The 13,343-nt window shown below is 52.5% G+C and overlaps 1 protein-coding gene across 1 annotated transcript in view; it reads left to right on the forward strand.

Annotated features, from left to right (window-relative positions):
- arhgef1 (Rho guanine nucleotide exchange factor (GEF) 1) overlaps positions 1-13,343 on the forward strand; it is an 88,595-nt gene that overhangs the window by 24,695 nt on the left and 50,557 nt on the right. The window contains 5 exon segments of the mRNA XM_073045720.1: positions 3,987-4,010; positions 6,992-7,097; positions 7,997-8,108; positions 9,330-9,353; positions 10,909-11,067. Of these exon segments, the coding sequence (XP_072901821.1) occupies positions 3,987-4,010; positions 6,992-7,097; positions 7,997-8,108; positions 9,330-9,353; positions 10,909-11,067 (425 nt within the window).

Genomic DNA, 13,343 nt, shown 5'->3' on the forward strand with positions numbered 1-13,343 from the left:
GCATGTAGTATTGGTAGTAGTCTGCCAGGAGCACTGGAAATATTCTAATCTCGGCCCAAAACTATTTAACCATTTCCAGCATCTGGAATATGTCATGTGTTCGTATTCTCCTTCCATTGTTGGATACTGTTTGCTTGTAGCATTGGCCATGTTCCATCTGTGTTATTGAACCTGCTGTGTTGATTGCTGTTTACCTGTAGCATTGGAAGAATTCCTTTTAAAGCACTGGGCATGATCCACCTGTAGTGCTGATAATATTTTGCTTGTAGCCTTGGATACCTTTTGGCTGTAGTATAAGTCATGTTTTGCCTGTAACGATGAATGTATTTCACTTGTAGCATTGGTCACTGCCTGACTGTTTTGGATATTTGTAGTCCTGACGAAGGGTCTCGGCCCGAAACGTTGACAGCGCTTCTCCCTATAGATGCTGCCTGGCCTGCTGTGTTCCACCGGCATTTTGTGTGTGTTGTTGTTTTGGATATTGTTCACTTGTAGATTAGTCACAGTCTGCCTGATGTGCTGTATATTGGATGTGTTATGCCTGTAGTGCTGTTCACAATCTGCCTGTAGAATTGGACACAGTCTGCTTGTAGTGTTGGAAGTGTTCCACTTGTTAGCATTGGACACAGTCTGCCTGTTGTAGCAGGATCGGGTTTAATATCACAGACATTTGTTGTGAAATTTATTAACTTAGCAGCAGCAGTACGATGCAATACATGAATAATACAGAAAACAATGGGTTACAGTAAGTATATATGTATATTAAATAGTTAAATTAAAAGTGCAAAAGTAGAAATAAATTTTAAAGTGTTCATCATATTCTACTTGTGTTGGATATTATTTACCCACAACGTTGATGACTGTGTGGCTGTAGTGTTGGATAAATTCCACCTGTCCCATTGGCCGCTGTGTGTCTGTAGCATTGACAGTTTTCCAGCTGTAACATCGGACATTGTTTGCCTGTAGTGTTGCTCATAGTCTATCTGTAGCATTGAGCAGTTTCCCTGTAGGGTGGCTCACTGTCTGCCTGTAGGTTTGGAAATATTCTCCCTGCAGCACTGGGCATGGTGCCACTGGGCCACTGGGTGTGTTCTACCTGTCGAACCTACTCTACCCGGTGCACTGTGTGTCACCCTCAGTATCTTCAGTATATACCCTCAGTATATTCCCTGGGCTGGGTGTCTACTGCAGGCAGACAGTGAGAGGCTGAATCAACATTCGCCCATCGATGTGTCGGCGGTCTGCCCACTGGATTTCCTGGGCGAGCAGAACCCCTTTTGCAACAAACCCTGCGCACCAGATAAAAGTAGCCTGGCCCTATTTGTAGATTTATTTATTTTCTTTCGTCTTTTATTACGTTTAGAGACCCAGCACAGTAGCAGACCCTGTGGCCCAATGAGCCGGCTACAATTGCCAGTTACAATTAACCTATTAATCCAAACGTCAATGAAGCGTGGGAGGAAACCGGAGCACCCGGAGGAAACCCATGCGGTCGTGGGGAGAACGTACAAACTCCTCACAGGCAGTGGCGGGAATTGAGCCCAGGCCCTTGTTACTGTAACAGCGTTTCGCTAACCGCTGTGCTCCCATGCTACCACCTAAAGTACCTTTTGATTTAGTTCAACTGACATGCCCTGGTTTTAATCTTTTTGTTCATTTTAAGGGGCTAAGAGTAATCAGAGTATTGAATTACCCCTCCTTGGCAGCCCCTTGAGAAGGAGCCGGTGAGCTGCCTTCTTGCACCTCCGCAGCCCTGAGTGTGTGGTGCTAGTAGGGAGCGCAGTCCCAGGATTTAGACCCTGCAGCAATGAGGGAAAGCCAAGTTCAGCGAGGGGAGGGTGTCCCCTAACCTTTGCCGCCCGTGTCCTGGTGGGGAGAGGTGATGCGGGCTGGAGCTTTGGGGCGACTGTAGGTCGTACATATTGTGTGCAGGTGGAGGAGTCAGTGTGATGAAGTGTCGAGCTCGACCGGAAACTTTGTGCTGGGGAGACAGGGTGAGCTGAGAGGAGCGGTGGGGGGGGAGGGGGAAACCCGACAGAGGTCTGTAACTTCACGAGAGGCGGCAATATAGACAGTCAGAACTTTTTTCCTCAGGGTCGAAAAGCCGAATAAAAGGGGGCATGCACCTAGGGTGAGAAGGGCAAGTTTACTTTCAACAGGGGGTAGCGGGTGCCAGACAGGTGCCACCAGGGTGGAGGCGGGAGTAGAGGGGTACCAGAGGCTGTTGGACCAACATAAAAAGGGGCACACAATGGAGGGATATGGATCTTGTGCAGGGTTTAGTTCAATTTGGTCTCGTGTGAGGCATAGACACGATGGGCTGAAGGGTCTGTACTGTTCCATATACTAAAAGGCATGCATTTTGGTGGGGGGGGGGGGTAAGTTTAAAGGAGGTGTGCGGGGCAAGTTTTGTTTGTACACAGAGATTTATGGGTGCCTGGAATATGCTCCCGGGGTGGTGACGGAGGCAGATATGACAGAGGTGTTTAAGTGGCTTCTAGGCAGGCACATGGATAGTTAAGGAATGGAGGAATATGAACATTGAGCAGGCAGGAGTGATGCTTAAATAGATTGGCACGATGTCCTGGGCTAAAGAGCCTATTCTTGTGTTGTTCCGTTCTGTGAGAGTAGATGGCAGTACTCAGTTCAGGCCCGGAGAGGGTGGGGGGAGAAATCTATTGATAGGGTGAGCAAGGAGCAGATGGGAAGAATGGACTCCCTGACTCTGTCTGCCCACAGCAGATCTGACAAGAGTTATTGTCAGTGGGGGATAGGTTCCATCTGCCCATGGAGGGATCTAACCCCCTCCCCTCTGATTTGACCAACACTCTGCCTGCACCCATTTCCCCCCCCCCAACAACATCTAATCCTCGTTCCCTTCCCTGAACCAGCGAATCAGAGCTTAGAACAAGTCCCCTCCCCCCCGTTCTTTCCCTCCCTCCCACTGCCCCCCAGGGGTGGGATGTTGTTGCATCAGCCCGGGGCGTGGAGCTTTAAAGCAGGAGAGAGAGGTTCCGCCCTCCTCATACTGAGACGCCTGCTCGCTCGAAGTCATCGGGTCCCTCCAACTGGTATCCTGCTCCTTGATCATGACTGGCTATCCCTCTGGTTGCAACAACCGACACATCCAGCAAGATGCTTTTCCGCCGGTGAGCCTGAGAGAGGGGACGGTAACTCGGGAGGGGGTGCGGGCTGGTGCTGTAAGAATCTGAACGAACATTCATCCGGCTGCTGTAGGGCGGCTCAAACTGCTGAATTGTTTCCTTTGTCACAAGTACCGAGCTACAGTGAAAAGCTTGTCGTACAGACCAGACCATGGCACAGTGCATCGAGACAGTACGAGGTAAAACTCACAGAGTGCAGAATAAAGTGTTGCAGCTACAGAGAGAGTTCAGTACAGGTGAACAATGATGTGCAGTGTCAGAACGAGGTGGGTTACGAAGTCAGGACTCCATCAAACAGTCCCCTGTACAATGAGATAGACTCCTGACCTCATACTTAACCTCTTGACATAATCAAAGACTCCCTCCCCCCATTCTCTCTTCCTACCCCCCTCTCGTTGGGCTGAAGGTACAGAAGACTGAAAGCAGGTACCCCCAGGCTCAAGACGGCTGCTAGACTGCTGTTTTCAGACTATTGATCGGTCCTGTAAGCCTTGTATTGGACCCTTGGCCTTGTATTGGACCCTTGACCACACGGTCTATGTCGTTATAGTTTCCCACCTATCGTTTGCCTGTACTTTCTCTGTGGGTAAGTGTTGCACTTCAGTCAGCGTTATTATTTTACCTTGTTCGACCTCAGTGCACTGTGGATTGATTCAACCTTTAGGAACAGTATGCAAGACAAGTTTTTCACTGTACATGTGACAATAATAAACCAAATATCCTTCAGGGTGCTGCGGGTGGGAGTCCTGGGTCTTGTGCTGGCTGGGGTTTATCTGGTTAATTCTCTTCTCTGTTCTCTCTCTCTCTCTCTCACACACACAGCGCCAACAGCGACGACGAGAAAAGGTAAGGGGGCACCAATCCAGGACTGACTGTGCCCGGTGCTTCTGTCAGCCTCCGGCCGTCTGTCTGCACGCAGCTCTCCATCTGCGCCTCGCGCTCTCCGTCCTCGTCCCCCGCTCTCCCTCGGCGACTCTCGCTCTCTGCATCCTGGCTCCCCGTCGACGTCTCAGTGCCCATCTGCTCTTTCCGTTTCGTCCGTGTCTCCTCTCTCCTTCTGGTCATCCAGCGAAGGGTTGTGGGCGGCGAAGGACAAGGAGGGAGGGGAGGATCAGAGGGGAGTCCCCTGGTGCCAGGTCAGGGCACTATCCTGTGTTTGCACAGACACAGCTTTGCACTCACAAATGCCTGCTCGCTGCGGCCTCGGATGCCTACCTGTCCGCATGCGCGCGCACACACACACACACACACACACACACACACACACACACACACACACACACACACACACACACACACACACACACACACACACACACACACACACACACACACAGTGTTTGGGGGAGGGTGGATGGATTGTGCATGGGACTGAGATGTTCCACAGTCATCAGGCAAGGGGGGGAGATAGTGAAGGGAGTGAGAGAGGAGAATGAGTTGGCAGGGGACACAGAAAGTGAGAGGGAAAGGCGGAATGAGGGGGAGAGTGAAAGAGAAAGCAGAGGGAGAGGGGTGTGGGAAGCTAAAGAGATGGAGTGATTGAGGAAGGGAGGGAGAAAGACACAGTGGAGGGTGTGTAAAGAGAAGAGTTTAGAGGGAGAAGGGAGGATCTGGTTTGGGAGTCAGTGATAGTCCCTAACCACAAAGTGACTGACACCTCCCCCCACCCCACCCCACAAACGTGGTAGGCTGTCCCTCGGCCGTCCGTTGGCCTGCGCTCCCGGGGAGGACACTCCCCATGGAGGCTGGAGGCTGGGAACGGGGCTGGTCTCTGTTGGGGGAGCAGGCAGCTGATGCAATCTGGGAGCAAGAACTGGGAGAGAGAGGGAGGGAAGCTGGACAAAGCAAGCGGAGTGAACAGGGGTGGGAGAAAAGGGGAGGGAGGGGTTCGGGAGTAGAGAGCTGATGCAATACGGCAAACAGAGGAGGAGAGGGACAGGCGGGTGGAAGGGGGGGCAGAGAGAGAGAGGGCCAATAGGGGTGAAAGAGGGAGACAGAGAAAGAGAGGAGGGGAAAACGGGAGGATGTTCAGAGTGATAAAAAGAAAGATGGGAGACTCAACGTGTGTGTTTGGGAGAGATGGAGGCTGTGGAAATGAGGATCGGTGGGAGAGATACATCATTCAGATTTGAGGTGAAACAAAATTAAAAGACAAACTTGCTGATGTTAACAAGCAGGAAATGTTGGAATGGCAGAGAGATTTGCGGAATAACAAAGTTGAACTCCAGGCAAAACAGAACTCCCAGCTAATTGGTTCCTCAGTTCTGTAACACTGACACAGAGAGAGAGAGAAATCTGACATGGAGATGTGGGACAGCTGGATCAGGCTTCATAAAGTCCAGACTCTCTCGAGATACTAAGGCTCTGTGAGTTCTGAGTCATTTCCTTGGCATTGTCCCATCACACACTCCCAGGGTCAGACACGGAGTGAAGCTCCATCCACACCGTCCAATGACACACTCCCGGGATCGGACACAGAGTGAAGATCCCTCCACACTGTCCCATCACACACTCCCGGGATCAGACACAGAGTGAAGATCCCTCCACACTGTCCCATCACACACTTAACGGGGTCAGGCACAGAGTGAAACTCCCTCCACACCGTCCCATCACACACTCCCGGGGTCAGACACAGAGTGAAGCTCCCTCCACACCGTCCAATCACACACTCCCGGGGTCAGACACAGAGTGAAGATCCCTCCACACCGTCCCATCACACACTCCCGGGGTCAGACACAGAGTGAAGATCCCTCCACACCGTCCCATCACACACTCCCGGGGTCAGACACAGAGTGAAACTCCTTCCACACCGTCCCATCACACACTCCCGGGGTCAGACACAGAGTGAGGCTCCCTCCACACCATCCCATCACACACTCCCGGGTCAGACACAGAGTGAAACTCCGTCCACACCGTCCCATCACACACTCCCGGGGTCAAACACAGAGTGAAGCTCCCTCCACACCGTCCCATCACACACTCCCGGGGTCAGACACAGAGTGAAGCTCCCTCCACACCGCCCCATCACACACTCCCGGGGTCAGACACAGAGTGAATCTCCTCCACACCGTCCCATCACACACTCCCGGGGGTCAGACACAGAGTGAAGCTCCCTCCACACCGCCCCATCACACACTCCCGGGGTCAGACACAGAGTGAAGCTCCCTCCACACCGCCCCATCACACACTCCCGGGTCAGACACAGAGTGAATCTCCCTCCACACCGTCCCATCACACACTCCCGGGGTCAGACACAGAGTGAAGCTCCCTCCACACCGCCCCATCACACACTCCCGGGGTCAGACACAGAGTGAATCTCCCTCCACACCGCCCCATCACACACTCCCGGGGTCAGACACGAGGTGAATCTCCCTCCACACCGCCCCATCACACACTCCCGGGGTCAGACACAGAGAGAAGATCCCTCTGCACTGTCCAGTCACACAATTCGTAGCAATGGAGACACCGCCCTTGACCCTACCGACACTTTCTCCATGACCACCTCAGTAGGAGGTTTGATGCCACCCTGCATTCAGTAGAATCTCCTGAGTAAAGGGTGGGTCTTGGGATCGTTGGCCAGTGCTCTCACCTAGCCCTGGACCCCACAGAACATTCTTGGGGTTTGTGGAGGGACTTCGGAAAGCATGACAGCACAGCTTTGTTTGGTACCTTCTCAGTGATGGCGTTTGGTTCTGGTCGTGTGTCCAAGACTTTGGATTGGGGGGTTTAGGAAGGAGTTGCTGAACAAGGCAATTGTGTGTGATGGGTAGACCATTCTAGCCCTTGTCTTTGATCCGTTCCTCTCTTTGCACCCTTCTCTCCCATAGTACAACAGTATACAATGCTGTCGTGACTTATATGAAGTACTTGGGTGTCAAGACCAAGGAACCCCGGGTACTTGAGAAGAAGAGGCATTTCTTAATGCGTAGAAAGGTGAGTTTCACACCTGTGGTATCTATTAGTCCCCAAAATGCCCCCTGTATCAATCCATAAACTAATCCCACCGCCCTGCTCTCTCTGCACAGCTGGGCCAGTCCCCAAGCTAATCCCACACCCCTGTATCAGATCCAAACTACTCCCCCTGCCCCATATCAAACCCCAAACTACTCCCACTGCCTTGCCCTTCTGTCTCCCCACATCTCTACATCAATCCCCCAAACTAATCCCACTGTCCTGCTCTCTTCCCATGTCCCCCGATTCAGTCCCAAACTAATCCCCTGTCCTGCTCTCTTCCCATGTCCCCCGATTCAGTCCCAAACTAATCCCACTATCCTGCTCTCTTCCCATGTCCCCCCGTTTCAGTCCCAAACTAATCCCACTATCCCGCTCTCTTCCCATGTCCCCCGATTCAGTCCCAAACTAATCGAGCTCCCCAGCTGCCTCCCGTAGCCCCGTATCAGTCACTGTCCCGCTCTCTTCCTGTAGCCCTGTGTGAAAATAGGTTAATTTCCCGTCTTCACTAACCTCTGATTTACCTGGATGGACTATTTAGCCCTTCCCCTTATGCCTGCCCAACCCTCCTCCCCCTGAGCCCCACCTCCCTGTCTTGCATCCGCTCTTTGGGAGTGGGATTCTCCTGGGGACTGGGATGCCTTATTCCCCCCCACCTCTTCCTGCAATACTCCTGGGTCAGATGGTGGGTCTCTCTGATTTTCCAAAGTTCCTAACTCATCCAGCAGTGGTTGGAAGTGTGGGAGTAGAGTGTATTTCCCCTCTTCCCCCCCGACAATGAGCCTCCCCCTTCCCCAGCGTCGCCTGAGGAGCGTGTGGGAGCGGGAGGGGTGGGGGTTTGTCTGTGGACTGAGTCTGGCTCTCCCCGCCAACCCCCACAGGGTGCCAACCCCCGTAAGGAGGTGGAAGTAGTGAAGGCCGATGAGAAGAAGAGGAAGGGGATCGGCAGCATCCTGGACCTGCGGAGGCAGACTCGCAACGACCCCACCAGCAGTGAGTGTGGGCGCAGGGGAAGGGAGGAGAGGGTTGAAGTGGGGGGCGTGTGAAGGCCCATACAGGGGAAGAATATTCGGAACAACCAGGCGGCTAATGAGTGGGCTGGGGGGGCGGGGGAGGGAGGGGTTCAAGGAGGTGGGGGATAACTCGAGAAGTAAGAGAGGAGGGGCCTGTGGAGAAGGGGTTATAAGGTGGCATCGGCAGGGGCGGTGAGGGGTGGGGGGAAGAACTTGATGATCCCGTCCGGCAGTAGGAATGGAGGGGGGTAGGGTGAGGGAAGAGAAGGAGGGAGTGGTGTTGGTGGTGCGATGAGGAGGAATGGGAACAGGATCCAAACAGCTCGTCTGGCAGAGAGTGGGTGGGGGGACAGGGTGAGGGAACTGGGTCGGGGGAGGACAAGTCACCCAACCTACACTGAGTGGGGAAAGGGTGCTGGAGGGTGGGTGAGGCGGTAGGGGCAGAGAGGCGGAGGGGGGATGAAGAAGAGAGTAGAGGGGATGAGGGAAATGCAGGGGTGGTGCAGAGGAGGAGGGTTGGTGATGAGAGTCGGGTGGAATGAATGACCTCGCCAACAGTGAGAGGAGAGGAAGGGGAGGGTTGGAAGATGAGGGGAGGTGGTGGGTGGGTGGGAAGGGAAGGAATCAGAATCTCCCCTTAACCAGCTGTGGGTGGGGGAGAAGTAGGATTGACCAGCAATGGTGGGGGTTTGTGTGTTGGTGCAGGATGAGTCAGAGGTGGAGGGGGAACAGCGACTCAACCGCAGTGTGGGGTGAGGGCAAAGTGGAGTAAGATGGGGTTGGAAGAAGTGGAGTGGACACATGACAACCCCACCAGCAGGAATGGAGGGAACAGTCTGTGAAGGTCAGGGTGGGTATCAGTTCAACTGGGGTCAAGAATGTCTCTCTGATCCCCTCTTTGTGAACTTTTTGTCCTTCCTGCTACCCTCCCTCATCCCCCCGTCCCTTCCTCACCGTCTCTTTCCCCACCACCATATCCCCAGCCCCTCTTTCTCTCCTCCCTCTCTACCCCTTCCTCCTCTCGCAACTTCCCCATCCTCCTTTCCTCCCTCCCCTTCTCCTCTCCCACTCTCCCCACCTTCCTCTCCTTTCTCCACCCTCTCCCCACTTGCCTCCCCCTTCCTCCTCACCCCACACTTCCTCCTACCCTCCAGTCCTCACCTGACCGCTCACTATGGTGTCTCTGCTCCTTGTCTTTCAGGCGTCGAGCCGCGGCCGGATTCAGGTAGAATCCCCCTCATCCCTGCACCGGCCAGCATGTGTCCATGTCCTGCCCACCCACACCCTTGGGGGGGAGGGTAGGTGGGGAGTCTGCATGTACCTCCTCTGAACTAACTCTTCCGTCAATTTCCTACCCACCCCACCCCCACCCCGAGAAAACCCTTGTACCCGTCCTTGAGGTTCTCCTTGTGTCCTTCCTCGGAGCTTACAGATTTTGGAGAGCCCCAGTTCCGTTCATGACCATCTGCCTGTGTGGAACCTGCAGGATTTTCCTGCCACCCTCGGCTTTCCCCCAGCAGCTCCAGTTTCCACCGACGTGCCTGGCAGCACGTTCTGTAGACGATTTGACGGAGGAGCAGAATCAGACCATTTGGCCCATCAGGGGTGTTCTGCCATCATGGCTGATTTATTTTCCCTTGCTGCCATTCTCCTGGATTTCTGGAAAAGCCCCGTCAACCTCTGCTTTAAATTGACCCAAAGATTTGATCTCCACAGCCATCTGACAATGAATCACACAGAGCAACCTCCCCCCCCCCGGGCTAAAGGAGTTCCTGCTCATCTCTGTTCTGGAGGAATGCCCTTCTATTTTGAGTCAGGGCCCCCCCCAAGCATCCTCTTCGTCTACGCTCAGCGGTGCCAGGAGGTTTGACAGCGTCAAGTTCCTGGGAGTAACCATCACCAGTAGCCCGTCCTGGTCCGAGCACGTAGAAAGTTCGCCAGGACCTCTACTTCCTCAGGAGGCTAAGGAAACTCAGCGCGTCTCCATCAACACTTGCCAGTTTTTACAGACACATTTCAGAAAGCATCCTATCCAAATGCATCGCGGCTTCGTACGGCCACTGCTCAGCACGTCCTGTCTCTCACTGAGGACTGGTGTGTGCTCTCTCGACTTCAGCCTCCTGAAGTCCTTGGTCTTGTGACATTGAAAGCAAGCCTGTCGTTGCAGCTTGATCAGCCGATCTACCTCACCCCTGCGCTCCTCTGCCATCTGAGGTTCCGCTAGAACCAGTAGTGTCCTTACATTCTCCTGTCAAGCAAACCTTCTCCTCTTGAGCACACCCAGCCCTGTGGAAGGAAGTTTGGGGAAGGATCGTTGGGACACTCAGTAGCGGAAGGTGTAAAGGGAGGCTGAGGTTCAAGTTTGAGCAACTGTCTTCGACCTACTGCTGTTGGACACAGGCCCTTGCCTTCAACCTTTCTCCTCTCCCTCTTCCCCCCCATCCTACTCAACCCTTCCCTTCCCCTAGCCCCGGAAGTTGCCAGAATGCGTTTTTTAGAGGTGGGTGCAAGTGACTGGCTCCTCGCCAATGCATCTCCTTGCTGCCCTGGTGACCCTTCCCTACTAATGACGAATCATTAACGAAGGTGATTGGTTTTAGTGCATGATCTCTGATCATTATTTCTCACCCTTCCCCCAAGGCTGTTGCATGCTATGAATGCATTCCCCGAAATCCTGGGGTGGCCGGCGGAGGTTTTGGGAAAGGGGCAAGGGGCTCGGCCTTCTGTCTTTGTAGTTACCACAATCACAGCCCTTCTCGTCTCCTCCTTGTTCTCTGCAGTCAAGATGGCCATCGACAGGAAGAACTCCGGCCTGACTTCACGGTTTCAGTCGGACAGCCTGGTCGGGAAGCACAAGGCGAGTGTGGATGCTTCGGACTCAGCAGCGACATTGACACCGGCGAGTGTCCCGTCAAGGGATGATGTCGAGGGAGAGTCAGGTACGTGGTTTCTGACCTGGTTCAGAACTGTAATTGCTTTATCATTGTCACGTGTACTGAGGTACAATGAAAAGATTGTCTTAAATACTGATCAAATCATTACACAGTGCATCGAGGCAGAACAAGGTAAAACAATAACAGAATGCAGAATAAAGTGTAACAGCTAAAGAGAAAGATCAGTGCAGGCAGACAATATGGTGCAAGATCGTAACGAGGGGATTGTGAGGTCAAGTGTCCTACTTATCGTACTAAGGAACCATACAATAGTCCTAAATCAACATGGTAGAAACTGTAGTAGACACATTGACTGAAATTTTCCTAACCTGGTAAACTCCAAGGAAGGTACTGGAAGATTGGAAAATGATGCTCCCTTTGTTAATAAGAAGAGGAGGGCTGAATTCAGAGTTCAATGTGCCATGCTTTATTCTCCCTGTCAAGGCACCGAGAGATCAAATCATTGCACAGTGTGTTGAGGTAACAAGGGAAATCAATACAGAGTGCAGAATAAAGTGTAAGAACAAAATTAAAGTGTAAAGTAAAAATTGAAAGTGTAAGTATGAAACTAGATTAAAGCGTAAGTGTGGAGAGGGTCAGTCACTTTAAATTGCTGGGCTTTATCACATGAGAAGATCTGTCCTGAGACCAATTAGTGCCATTTCAAAGAAAGCAAGACAGCGCCTCTCCTTTCTCTGAAGATTGGCATGTCACCTAAATCTCTGACAAACTTCTACAGATGCACAGTGTATCCTGACTGGTTGCATCATGGCCTGGTATTGAAACACCAATGCCCAAGAATGAAAAGGCTTAGGAAAAAGTGGTGGATACAACCCAGTCCATCACAGGAAAAGCCCTCTCCACCATTTAGCACATCTACAGTGAGCGCTACCGCAGGAAAGCAGCATCCATCGTCGAGGACTCCCAGCATCCAGGCCATGCTCTCTTCTCACTGTTGCCGTCAGGAAAGAGGTACAAGAGCCTTAGGTCCCACACCAGCAGGTTCAGTTTATTACAGTTAGTGTCCTTTAACCATTAGGCTCCTGAACCAGAGCAGATAACTTCACTCACCTCAACTCTACACTGATCACTGAACACAACCGATTGACTCACTTTCAAGAGCTCTACAACTCGTGTTCTGGAATCTCAGGGTAGCATCTGATGGCATGTACGTACTCTGAAAGTACTTTGAAACTTTTTGCCGCCTTGAGGCAGCAGCTCCTGTAGATACCACTGATGGTGGGCTGAGTCCACTGCTCTCTGAGCTACTTGCATTCAAATTCTGATGTAGCCAGTCGGGACATTTTCAACCTTACACGAGCTGCTCACGTATTGGGACCCTGTCCTTGGGAGTCACACAGCCTCTGGTCCATGCTGACCAATCACAGCTAGTCCCGTTTACCCTGTGCTGTAGGACTCTATCAGGTCACTTCATCAATCTCCTTCACTCCAAGGAAGGCAATCTCTCCCATCTTCCAATCCAGGCAACATCCTGGGGAAACTCCCCTCTACTGCGACCTCACCCTTACTGTAATGGACCGATCAGAAGTACACAAAATAGATCAGCCAGGTTCTGCCCGAACTTCTTCTACACTCATCTCAAATAGTAATGAGTCAGACCACAAGGAGATGGAGAGCTGAGTAACATGTTGTCATGACAACGAACTTCCCCCTCAATATCAACAAAAGAGCCATGCATTGACTTTAGGAAGGGAGAGGGGTGGTGCACGTGTCTGCATCATTAGTGTAGAGGTTGAGAGCTTCAGGTTGGTTAGGCGAACATCAGTCACCATTAGCCTATCCAGGTCCAACCACGCACAGACCTCATGGCCATTAAAGCTCATCAATGCCTCTACTTCCTCAGAAGGCGAATGAAATTTGGAACGTGCTTGCCCACCCTTACCAATTTTTATCATTGCCCCTATATATAGGCATCCGTTAGTCTCGTGAGACCATGGATTTGTGCCTTGGAAGGTTTCCAGGGCGCAGGCCTGGGCAGGGTTGTATGGGAGACCAGCAGTTGCCCAAGCTGCAAGCCTTCCCCTCTCTACGCCACCAATGTTGTCCAAGGGTGGCACTAGGACCCAAGCAGCTTGGCACCGGTGTCGTCGCAGAGCAATGTGTTGTTAAGTGCCTTGCTCAAGGACACAACGTGCTGCCTCAGCTGAGGCTCGACCCAGTGACCTTCAGATCACTAGACCGACCGATGCCTTCTCCACTAGGCCATGCGCCAACACATCATTGCCCCATAGAAGGCACTTCTGTCTGAGAGTCATGGACTT

This window comes from Hemitrygon akajei, chromosome 1, assembly GCF_048418815.1.
Source record: "Hemitrygon akajei chromosome 1, sHemAka1.3, whole genome shotgun sequence".
Classification (NCBI taxonomy): Eukaryota; Metazoa; Chordata; class Chondrichthyes; order Myliobatiformes; family Dasyatidae; genus Hemitrygon; species Hemitrygon akajei.